Source organism: Symphalangus syndactylus, chromosome 5, assembly GCF_028878055.3.
Source record: "Symphalangus syndactylus isolate Jambi chromosome 5, NHGRI_mSymSyn1-v2.1_pri, whole genome shotgun sequence".
NCBI classification, from domain to species: domain Eukaryota; kingdom Metazoa; phylum Chordata; class Mammalia; order Primates; family Hylobatidae; genus Symphalangus; species Symphalangus syndactylus.
The window spans coordinates 148,423,481-148,435,005 of record NC_072427.2 but is presented as its reverse complement, the minus strand read 5'-3'; the positions used below and the strand labels follow the sequence as shown (position 1 = coordinate 148,435,005).

At 47.1% G+C, this 11,525-nt stretch overlaps 1 protein-coding gene and 1 non-coding gene across 17 annotated transcripts in view; both read right to left on the bottom strand.

Annotated features, from left to right (window-relative positions):
• Nucleotides 1-11,525, bottom strand: part of CHD4 (chromodomain helicase DNA binding protein 4) — a 39,534-nt gene that overhangs the window by 9,023 nt on the left and 18,986 nt on the right. For 8 of the 16 annotated variants that reach the window (XM_063639782.1, XM_063639783.1, XM_055280932.2 and 5 more), the window contains exons 23-34: nt 9,985-10,109; nt 9,399-9,636; nt 9,072-9,247; nt 4,692-4,872; nt 4,521-4,607; nt 4,343-4,431; nt 4,110-4,243; nt 3,630-3,774; nt 3,142-3,307; nt 2,491-2,588; nt 2,243-2,372; nt 58-129 (exon numbers count right to left, since the gene is read on the bottom strand). In XM_063639782.1, coding sequence (XP_063495852.1) covers nt 58-129; nt 2,243-2,372; nt 2,491-2,588; nt 3,142-3,307; nt 3,630-3,774; nt 4,110-4,243; nt 4,343-4,431; nt 4,521-4,607; nt 4,692-4,872; nt 9,072-9,247; nt 9,399-9,636; nt 9,985-10,109 — 1,641 coding nt within the window. Of the gene's footprint in view, nt 1-57; nt 130-2,236; nt 2,373-2,490; nt 2,589-3,141; nt 3,308-3,629; nt 3,775-4,109; nt 4,244-4,342; nt 4,432-4,520; nt 4,608-4,691; nt 4,873-9,071; nt 9,248-9,398; nt 9,637-9,984; nt 10,110-11,525 lie in introns of all 16 variants that reach the window. The other 8 variants (XM_055280934.2, XM_063639776.1, XM_063639780.1 and 5 more) reach the window with 2 other exon arrangements.
• LOC129483771 (small Cajal body-specific RNA 11) lies at nt 2,966-3,102 on the bottom strand. Its single transcript, XR_008658267.1, has one exon. It is a non-coding gene; the product is annotated as a small Cajal body-specific RNA 11 (non-coding RNA).

The following is an 11,525-nucleotide window of genomic DNA, read 5'->3' as shown; positions in this document are numbered from 1 at the left end:
CCTTGCTTCTGGATTTAGAGTTCTTCTAAACCACAATCAACTTCTCCAAACACCCACCTTTGTCTTCTACCACAATAGGGGTCAGATCTATTGCTGACTTTTCCTCCACCTTCTCTACGTCAGCAGCACCTAGGGGAAGAAATGTTATTGAGAATATACCTAAAGGAAGAACATTCTCCTCTGTTGCACACTATTATCCAATTGGATAGACCTACATCTAAATGTCTGCAATTACAGTAATGTCAGCTGGGCACGGTGGCTCATGCCTGTAATCCCAGCATTTTGGGAGACAGCAGCAGGCAGATCACTTGAGGTCAGGAGTTCAAGACCAGCCTGGCCAACAAGGTGAAACCCAATCTCTATTAAAAATACAAAAATTAGCTGGGTGCAGTGGCTCATGCCTGTAATCCCAGCACTTTGGGAGGCCAAGGTGGGTGGATCACCTGAGGTCAGGAGTTAGAAACCAGCCTGGCCAACATGGTGAAACCCAGTCTCTATTAAAAGTACAAAAATTAGCCAGGCATGGTGGCTCACACCTGTAATCCCAGCACTTTGGGAGGCCGAGATGGGTGGATCTCTTGAGGTCAGGAGTTCGTGACCAGCCTGGCCAACATGGTGAAACCCCGTCTCTACTAAAATACAAAAATCAGCCAGGCGTGGTGGCGCATGCCTGTAATCCCAGCTACTCAGGAGGCTGAGGCAGGAGAATTGTTTGAACCCAGGAGGTAGAGGTTACAGTGAGCTGAGATCACACCACTGCACTGCACATCAGCCTGGGCAACAGAGCAAGACTCCATCTCAAAAAAAAAAAAAATTAGCCGGGCATGGTGGTTACTCAGCAGACTGAGGCAGGAGAATCACTTGAACCCAGGAGGCGGAGGTTGCAGTGAGCCAAGATCGTGCCACTGCACTCCAGCCTGGGCGACAGAGTGAGACTCCGTCTCAAAAAAAAAAAAAAAATACATATATATATACATATATATATTGGCCAGGCGCGGTGGCTCACGCCTGTAATCCCAGCACTTTGGGAGGCCGAGGTGGCCGGATCACGAGGTCAGGAGATGGGGACCATCCTGGCTAACACAGTGAAACCCCGTCTCTACTAAAAATACAAAAAATTAGCCGGGCGTGGTGGCAGGCGCCTGTAATCCCAGCTACTTGGGAGGCTGAGGCAGGAGAATGGTGTGAACCCGGGAGGCGGAGCTTGCAGTGAGCCGAGATCGCGCCACTGCACTCCAGCCTGGGCGACAGAGCGAGACTCCGTCTCAAAAAAAAAAAAAATATTAGCTGGGCATGGTTGTGGCACGCCTGTAATCCCAGCTACTCGGAGGCTGAGGCAGGAGAATCGCTTGAACCCGGGAGGCAGGAGTTGCAGTGAGCACAGATCGTGCCACTGCACTCCCTCCTAGGTGACAGAGTGAGATTCCATCTCAAAAAATAAAAACAACAAGAACAAATAAAGTCATAAGAGATACCTTAAGGCAGGGGAAAACCTGCCACCTAAAATCAAGGGTGCAGGATTCTTCAGCGTCGCTTCCTCCTGATTATCTCTACAGCCCCAGTGAAAATTCACGAGTGACCATGGTTCACACAGGGATCTGTAGTGCTTAATATGGATACTGGCCAGGCACGGTAGCTCACACCTATAATCCCAGCACTTTCTGAGAGGCCAAGGCAGGTGGATCACCTGAGGTTAGGAGTTCGAGACCGGCCTGACCAATATGGAGAAACCCCCCTCTCTACTAAAAAATACAAAATTAGCTGGGCATGGTGGTGCATGCCTGTAATCCCAGCTACTCAGGAGGCTGAGGCAGGAGAATCACTTGAACTCAGGAGGTGGAGGTTGCAGTGAGCTGAGATCACACCATTGCACTCCAGCCTGGACAACAAGAGTGAAACTCCTTTTTTTAAAAAAAAAAAAAAAAAGGCCAGGCACAGTGGCTCATGCCTGTAATCCCAGCAGTTTGGGAGGCAAAAGCGGGCAGATCACGAGGTCAGGAGATTGACACCAGCCTGGCCAACATGGTGAAACCCTGTCTCTACTAAAAATACAAAAATTAGCTGGGCATGATGGCGTGTGTCTGTAATCCCAGCTACTCAGGAGGCTGAGGCAGGAGAATCGCTTGAACCTGGGAGGTGGAGGTTGCAGTAAGCCAAGATTGTGCCACAGCACTCCAGCCTAGCAACAGCACAAGACTGTCTCAAAACAAACAAACAAACAAAAAAACGTGGATACCTTTACCTTTGGGCTCTGTCTCCATAGGTTCCTCTGTTCTCTCCTTCACCTCTGCTTTTTCCACTTTCTCCTCTCCCTCAGGGGGTTCAACAACGACTTTTTCATCCTCTGAGGCAGGGGCAGGGGCCTGTGTACACTTCAAAGGAAAAAAAAACAAAAACAAAAAAGATGAAGCAGACAGGCCAGCAACTAAAAGGAAGACTGGACTTACACATTTGTCTTTAGCATGGCATTCAGTCACCCCCATCTCTTACCTCAATGGCAGTCTCAGGGGCTGCAGATTTAACCTCCTTTTCTCCTTCTATGCTCTCTTCTTCTTTGAGGCTATTTTCCTCTATTTTTATCCCATCTTCTGCAGAACAATAAGAGACAATCAATTAGGAAGAAGGTACTACATCAGAGAGAAGGTCATTTCTTCCCAGTTTGTCTCATCTTTTTTTTTTTTTGGAGACGGAGTCTCGCTCTGTCACCCAGGCTGGAGTGCAGTGGCGCGATCTCGGCTCACTGCAAGCTCCGCCTCCCGGGTTCACACCATTCTCCTGCCTCAGCCTCCCAAGTAGCTGGGATTACAGGTGCCCGCTACCACGCCCGGCTAATTTTTTGTATTTTTAGTAGAGACGGGGTTTCACCATGGTCTCGATCTCCTGACCTCGTGATCCGCCCGCCTCGGCCTCCCAAAGTGCTGGGATTACAAGCGTGAGCCACCGTGCCCGGCCTGTCTCATCTTAAATTGTCCTCTCGTGCCTTTAAGAGCCAGCCCTATTCTTAGGACGGCCCTCCTAAACTGAGAGGGAAATTGCTGTGTGTCCTGCCAGACTACCCTGTTAGAACTGAGCACAGGGGAGCAGAAAAATAGGCCAGGACAAAAAGAGAAGGACAGAAAATGATAGGACAGGCAGACTTACCAGCAGGTGGGACAGGTGCAGGAGTATTGGGCTGCGTGTCCCCTGGAGTGGAGGGTGTAGGAGTCTTTGGGGAGGGTGACCCTGGCTGGGACATTTTCTTGTTTTCCTCTACCTCAGCCAGTTCAGGCATGCTCCAGCGCCCATTAACATGTTCAAACTCCTGAACCTGTAGCAATGGGACAAGAAGTTGAAGACCCAATTCCAGCTACAGGCTCCTTTCCTATTGGCCTTCCAGTCTCTGCCTCCTGGGTTCAAGCAATTCTCCTGCCTCAGCCTCCTGAGTAGCTGGGAATACAGGTGCCTGCCACCACATGCAGCTAGTTTTTGTATTTTTAATAGAGATGGGGTTTCGCCATGTTGACCAGGCTGGTCTCAAACTCCTGACCTCAAGTGATCCACCCGCCTCGGCCTCCCAAAGTGCTGGGATTACAGGTGTGAGCCACTGCTCCTGGCCCCCTAGAAACAATGACAAGAGGCTCAGGGCTCACCTTCTTGCGAATCAAAGACATAACACCAATTCTAGTAAGGACATGCTGGCGAGACAGGCCTTCTCGGGGGACACCATCAGCAAAGGTCTCAGCACCATCTGCCCCCGGCTCACATAAATGCCGCATAAAAAGAGAGACATATGCCCTGTGTAAAGAAGTAGAGAAATGAGTTAAATATGGATCATGCTGACTCTTAGATTCTTTTCCATCCCTTCGTGAGGCATTAACACAGGCAATAACTATGGCTCCACCTTGAGGTAAAGCCCACCACTGCACGGGAAGGCTGACCTCCAGACCCCACAAGAAGACCCAGGTTCTCTTCCAGGGAAGCTAGGAACACATTACTAACAGCTTCACCTGCCAACTTCAACAGAGGAAACAGCCCACTTCCCTGCACGGCTGGGCCTAGAACCATGGAATGACCAGATAAGACAGCAGAAGCCCTTGCTCTAGATCAGTCCACTCCAGCCCTCAACTCACTTGAACTCTTTCTCTGATTTGCCTCGCAGGTCTCTTACAAGCCACTGGGTAGTAAAAGCATCCTGAGGTGGCATACCATATCGCATAATTGCATTAAGAAAGGCTTTTCGCTGACGAGCATTAAAACCAAGTACCTAGGGGAAGAAGAAACCCAGGTGAGAGGGAGCAGGTCGCATTCCACCAAAGATCCAATACCTGGCACTCACCCCCCCTTAGAATCGTATGGCACTTACTTCAATATTCCCACCAACACGGGCCAACAGAGGAGGCAATGGCTTATCTTTATCATTCCGCAGGCCCTTACGACTGGGCCTACGGGGAGCTGCAAGAAGAAAAAGATGAATGAGTGACACAGGTAGGATATTAAACAAAGCAACATTTAGAAAAGCAACAAAAAAGCACAGCCCTCACCTTCTGAACGTTCATCGAAGTCTTCATCACCTTCCTCTGAAGCCACTGAGTAATCGGACTGGTTGTCGGACTGGTCGTCCTGCCAATCTGGAGGGAGAGAGGGCAGATGAGCGGGGCCCACTGCTCTAGTGGAACGGCCCATGGGTGGGGGGCGGGGCCGGCCACACACACCTCGGTCCTCCTGGGAGCCATCATTGTAGTTGACCTGTTTACGGATTCTTTTTCCTTTGCCCAGATTTCGGGCTAGATCTTCTTGCTGCTGCTCATAATGGTGCCGCAGCAATTTCTCCCAGTAGTCAGGATCCACACTTTCTTCCTGTTTAATGATTTCCCGTTCTACCTCCTCTTCCTCCTGGGACAGAGGGAGGGCCAGGACTCAGGAGTGCTGAAGTCAGCACCACCAGCTACCCCTGGTCCTCACAGTTCCCACTCTGCTAGCTCCTTTTCATGACTGGACTCTTAAATACTTGGTGTGCCTGTTTGGACCTAAGAACTTAGAAGAAATTTAATTGAGAGTACATAGCTCCTCATAATTATGTATAGATTAGCAGTCAGCATAACTCAAGGAAAACATGGGATACAGCTATTATCACAGGGAAGGATGAAGAGACAGAATGCTTTCTTCTAACCCCTTGCACTGATGCATATACAATTGAATGACAGCAAAAAGAAGAGGTCAGAGCCTTAGCAAGGCAGAATGGAGAAGCTTCTGAAGTACTGTAAAAGATTTTCATAAGAGAGAAGAAAGGAGAGGATGACTATAAGCCTTTCTGTTCTTCATAAACTTCATAAAAGCTTACCAACTGTCTGCAAAACGAAAAGAATTATATATAGCCTCTTATGTCCCAAAAATGTTGATACTCCTCTAAAAGTGAATTTTTTTCAGACACTTCAGGACCACTCACTGATTCCACATCCCTTATATTGGAATTAAACAGCTGCTAATAGCATAACATTAGAAACAACCTAAATGCCCACATTATGGAACTAATTAAATAAATTACAATTGGCCCTCTGTATCCATGGGTTCTGCACCTGTGGATTCGAACAACCATAGATGGAAAATATTCAGAGAAAAAACAAAATTATGTCTGTACTCAACATGTACAGACTTTTTTCTTGTCATTATTCCCTAACCAATGTAGCATTTACATTGCATTGGTATTACTTTTATGTTTAAAAGGAAAAAAAAGGTTTTGGTTACATATATGTGAGTGTACATATACATGTATGAATATATGTATAATTTGTATACACATAAAATATTTTTGGAAAGACATAAAAGGAACTGAAAACATTAGCTGTCCCCAAGAAGAGAACTAAATTGTTAGAGGACAGGAGAGAAAAGAGATACGTGTGTGTACATATAAATATATATATGTTTTGTTTGTTTTTTGAGAGAGGGTCTAGCTGTGTTGCCCAGGCTGCAGTAGAGTGGCATCATTACGGCTTACTGCAGCCTCGACCGCCAGGTTTAAGGGATCCTCCCATGCAGCTAGGACCACAAGCGTGAGCAACCACACTTGGCTAATGTTTTTATTATTTAGAGATGGAATTTTACCATGTTGCCCAAGTTGGTCTCCAACTCCTGGGGTCAAGCGATCCTCCTGCCTCAGCCTCCCAAAGTACTGGGATTCTAGGCATGAGCCACCGTGTCTGGCCCTTTTGTGTATTTTGAACTATGTAAATTACTATCTATTAAAAATAAAACTTAAAAATATTTTAAAAGAAGTCAACAGCAGCTGTAGTCACTAATCAAAGAACAATGTGTATACTTGTGTAGTCACCAGCAAGGATGATCCACTTAGCATGTGCTCTCCCGTCAATCACTTCTATTACATTCACTGCCACTGAAAGGAATGTGAGCATTCTATCAATAGGGTCGTTTCTGATTGAACACTACGGTACACAGACCTATGTCAGACCATTCAGCCACACTTACATATAAACTGAGGTTGGACGCATTACCTTCAAGAACAAAATCACAGGGAAACACAGCAAGGGGGATGGTTCTGAGGTGGAAGAATGAGAAAAGATGACAAAGACCACCAGAACTAATGCCAATTCAAAGAACCCGGAGCTGAGTGGTTTACAGAAAACAAGAAAAAGGAAATTTTATTTTTCCATTTCCTACCCCTCTATATCATTTAGGAGTGAAAAACATTAAAACAAGCCACACACACATTCCTCACATACTATTTTCTTTTTTTACTATAAAAGAACAAGAAAAAGAAGGGAGGAGAATAAAAAGGTATATACCGATTCTAATCTTTTTTTTGAGACGGAGTCTCACTCTGTCACCAGGCTGGAGTGCAGGGGTGCAATCTCAGCTCACTGCAACCTCCGCCTCCCGGGTTCAAGTGATTCTCTGCCTCAGCCTCCTGAATAGCTGGGACTACAGGCGCCCGCCACCACGACCAGCTAGTTTTTGTATTTTTAATAGAGACGGGGTTTCACCATGTTAGCCAGGATGGTCTCAATCTCTTGACCTCGTGATCCACCCACCTCAGCCTCCCAAAGTGTTGGGATTACAGGCATGAGCCACCGTGCCCCGCCCGATTCTAATGTTTAAAAAAACACAAGGAGGGGCCAGGCACAGTGGCTCACGCCTGTAATCTCAGCACTTTGGGAGGCTGAGGTGGGCGGATCATGAGGTCAGGAGATCGAGACCATCGTGACTAACATGGTGAAACCCTGTCTCTACTAAAAATACAAAATATTAGCTGGGTGTGGTGGCACGTGCCTGTAGTCCCAGCTATTCGGGAGGCTGAGGCAGGAGAACTGCTTGAACCCAGGAGGCGGAAGTTGCAGTGAGCTGAGATCACACCACTGCACTCCAGCCTGGGTGAGACAGCAAGACTCTGTCTCAAAAAAATTAAAAACACACAAGGAGGCCAGGCGTAATGGCTCATGTCTGTAATCCCACCACTTTGGGAGGCCGAGGCAGGCAGATCACTTGAGTTCAGGAGTTCTAGAGTATCCTGGCCAACAATGGTGAAACCCCGTTTCTACTAAAACTATGAAAAAATTAGCCGGGCATGGTGGTGCATACCTGTAATGTCAGCTACTTGGGAGGCTGAGGCAGGAGAATTGCTTGAACCCAGGAAGTGGAGGTTGCAGTGGGCTGTGATCGCACCACTGAACTCCAGCCTGGGCAACAGAGCAAGACTCCGTCTCAAAAAAAAATACATAAGGCCAGGGGCAGTGGCTCACGCCTGTAATCCCAGCACTTTGGGAGGCAGAGGTGGGTGGATCACAAGGTCAGGAGATCGAGACCATCCTGGCTAACACGGTGAAACCCCATCTCTACTAAAAACACACAAAAAATTAGCCGGGTGTGGTGGCAGGCGCCTGTAGTCCCAGCTACTCGGGAGGCTGAGGCAGGAGAATGGCATGAACCCGGGAGGTGGAGCTTGTAGTGAACCAAGATTGCACCACTGCACTCCAGCCTAGGGGAGAGAGTGAGACTCCATGAAAGAAAGAAAGACAGAAAGAAAGAAAGAAAGGGAGATAGAAAGAGAGAAAGAAACGAAGGAAGGAATGAAGGAAGGAAGGAAGGAAGGAAAGAAAGAGAAAGAAAGGAAGGAAGAAAAGAGAAAAGAAAGACACACACAAGGAGACCTGGTGTGGTGGCTAACACCTGTAATTCCAGCACTTTGGGAGGTCAAGGCAGGAGGACTGCTTAAGGCCAGGAGTTCAAGACCATCCTGGGCAACATAGCAAGACATCTCTAAAAACATTTAAAAAATTAACCAGGTGTGGTAGCACACATCTACTAGGGTCACTCTTCAGCCCAGGAGTTTAAGGTTGCACTCAGCTATGATTGTGCCACTGCACTCTAGCCTGGGTGACACAGCAAGACCCTGTCTCTTTTTTTTTTCTTCAGAGTCTGGCTCTGTCATCAGGCTGGAATGCAGTGGTGCAATCTCAGCTCATTGCAACCTCCGCCTCCTGGGTTCAAGCAATTCTCCTGCCTCAACCTCCCGAGTAGCTGGGACTACAGGTGTGCTTCATTGTGCCCGGCTAATTTTTTTTATTTTTAGTAGAAACGTGGTTTCACTGTGTTGGCCGGGCTGGTCTCAAACTCCTGGCCTCAAGTGATCTGCCTGCCTCGGCCTCCCAAAGTGCTGGGATTACAGATGTGAGCCACTGCACCTGGTAGAGACCCTGTCTCTTAAATAAAAACCAGAAAACACAGAGAGATAGATTACCTAGAATCTTCTGCCTTTCCTCTAGAAAGATGAGGTAGCATTCAAAATTTTATTTGTAAGGTTTAATAAAACACATAAGAGAAAATGACATTCTGGTAAAGAGCCAAACTAACTGTTGTGAGCATGATATTTGGTTGTCAGTTTTCCGACAACCAAGGCAAAGATGAAAATCTGATTAATCATGTTAGCAACTTTGTTTTCAAAGGAAGAGGTGTTATCAATTCATCAACATAAGTATTTGCCTACAGATATTTTCCTCTTGTCTCAAATACCACCTTGGTCTCAATTCCAATTTTCAGACCAATCACCAAGCACAGGATTGCCTTGGATTCATACTCACCCCCATTTCTTCTTCCCGTACCACATACTGGGCCACTTTGAATGAGCTCAAATATTCATTCATGCCCTGCAATTCTGTGTCTTCAGTCTCATCCTGGTTACGGTCTAGCAGCCGTTCAATGGCCTTATCATCGTAGTGGATAACACTGCTATCTTCTCCCTCTTTGTTGTCTCCTCCTATAAAAAATCAAGGGCCCACATCCCAAAGTCAGCTTCAGCAGCTGCAGTGGAAAAAGCAAGTCCCACAAGACCCTTGGTATCAAAGATTCTCCGTAACCTTTAGAGAGGCCAAGCCCCACACCAAAATGTAAGTTTCTGACTACCTCACCTCCATCAGTGGCTTCATCCTTGAATAGTTCCTCAGTGCCAAATTTGAGGATATCATCAAGCTCCTGTTTGGACATAGATCCAGTCTTGGAGCCCAGCCCAGGCCGCACCACTAGATGCGTCAGCATCATTTTCTTCTTTGCCACCTGCGTGATGCGCTCTTCCACTGACGCACGGGTCACAAACCGGTAGATCATTACCTTTTTATTTTGCCCAATCCGGTGAGCTCTGCTAAAGGCCTGGAGTTGAACAGGAAATGAAGCCAGAAATTGTATTTTTCTGGTGCCACTGTTATCCTGACTTCCACTTAATATTCTAAATTCAGTACAAGGCAAGGTCCGCAGCCTACCTTCATAGGAAACTTCCTTTTGCACCCCTGCTTCCAGACACCACCCTCTATTATCATGTTACCCAAAATAGGACCACAGCTAACCAAACTCTGGCTCATAGTAAGGTAAACAACACAGAAAGAATCTGTTGTTTCTCACTTAAAAACCTAATTCCAGATGATGGAGCCCTCATAGAGGCCACTATGCCTTTCTAGCATAACATGTTACTTATTAAGGCTGCCTGCTGCCTCTGCTCACCTGAATGTCATTATGGGGGTTCCAGTCAGAGTCATAGATAATAACTGTGTCAGCAGTGGCCAGATTGATTCCAAGGCCCCCAGCTCGAGTGGAAAGCAAGAAGCAGAACTGCTGAGCACCCGGTGCTAATAAAGGAACCAAAAACACCATTAGAAGTGTCTCCTAAATTCCAATTCATAAATGTAGTAAAAAATTAAGCCGGGGGCAGTGACTCACGCCTGTAATCTCAGCACTTTCGCAGGCAGAGGCAGGTGGATCATTTGAGATCAGGAGTTCGCGACCAGCCTGGCCAACATGGTGAAACCCCGTCTCTACTAAAATTACAAAAATTAGCCAGGCGTGGTGGTATACACCTGTAATCCCAGCTACTCAGGAGGCTGAGGCAGGAGAATCGCTTGAACCTGGTAGGCAGAGGTTGCAGTGAGCAGAGATTGTGCCACTGCACTTTAGCCTGGGCAACAGAGCGAGAAACTCCATCTCAAAAAAAAAAAAAAAATTAGCTGGGCATGGTGGCGCACGCCTGCAGTCCCAGCTACTCAGGAAGCTGACGCAGGAGAATCACTTGAGCCCAAGAGTTCAAGGTTATAATGAGCTCTGACTGTGCTACTGCACTCCAGCCTGGGCAACAGAGCAAGATCCTATCTCTTAAAGAAAAATGTCAGAATAGGCCAGATGCAGTGACTCACACCTGTAACCCCAACACTTTGGGAGGCTCAGGTGGGCAGATCACCTGAGGTCAGGAGTTCGAGACCAAGCTGGCCAACATGGTGAAACCCTGCCTAGTAAAAATACAAAATTAGCCAGGCGTGGTGGCAGGCACCTGTAATCCCAGCTACTCGGGAGGCTGAGGCAAGAGAATAGCTTGAACCCGGGAGGTGGAATTAAAAAAGAAAGAATGTCAGAATATAAAACTTCATTAGGCAAACACCACAGTAATAATCATTGTAAGCAAGGTCCACTGATGAATACTAAAATCAGTGTGAAAGTTTAAGGAGAAACAGGACACTGACATAGTCTCAAATATCTCCCTCAAGCTATTTATCAATTACAATGGGAACAAGAGAAACTTTACACTGCAGAAACTCAGCAGGCACCACCTTAACCAGTGATCAAGTCAGTACCAGTAAGGGGACATATGAACATCATGTCCGTCCCCCAGTATGATGCATTGAAAAGGACACATCATCGACTGGGCGTGGTGGCTCACGCCTGTAATCCCAGCACTTTGGGAAGCCGAGGCGGGTGGTTCACAAGGTCAGGAGATCGAGACCATCCTGGCCAACATGGTGAAACCCTGTCTCTACTAACAGTACAAAAATTAGCTGGGCGTGGTGGCGGGCGCCTGTAATCCCAGCTACTCGGGAGGCTGAGGCAGCAGAATGGCTTGAACCCAGGAGGTAGAGGTTGCAGTGAGCCAAAATCACGCCACTGCACTCCAGCCTGGTGACAGAGCAAGACTTTGTCTCAAAAAAAAAAAAAAAGAAAAAGAAAAGGACACATCATCACCTCTGTGGCATTCTTGCCCAAAATGTCGAATCTAA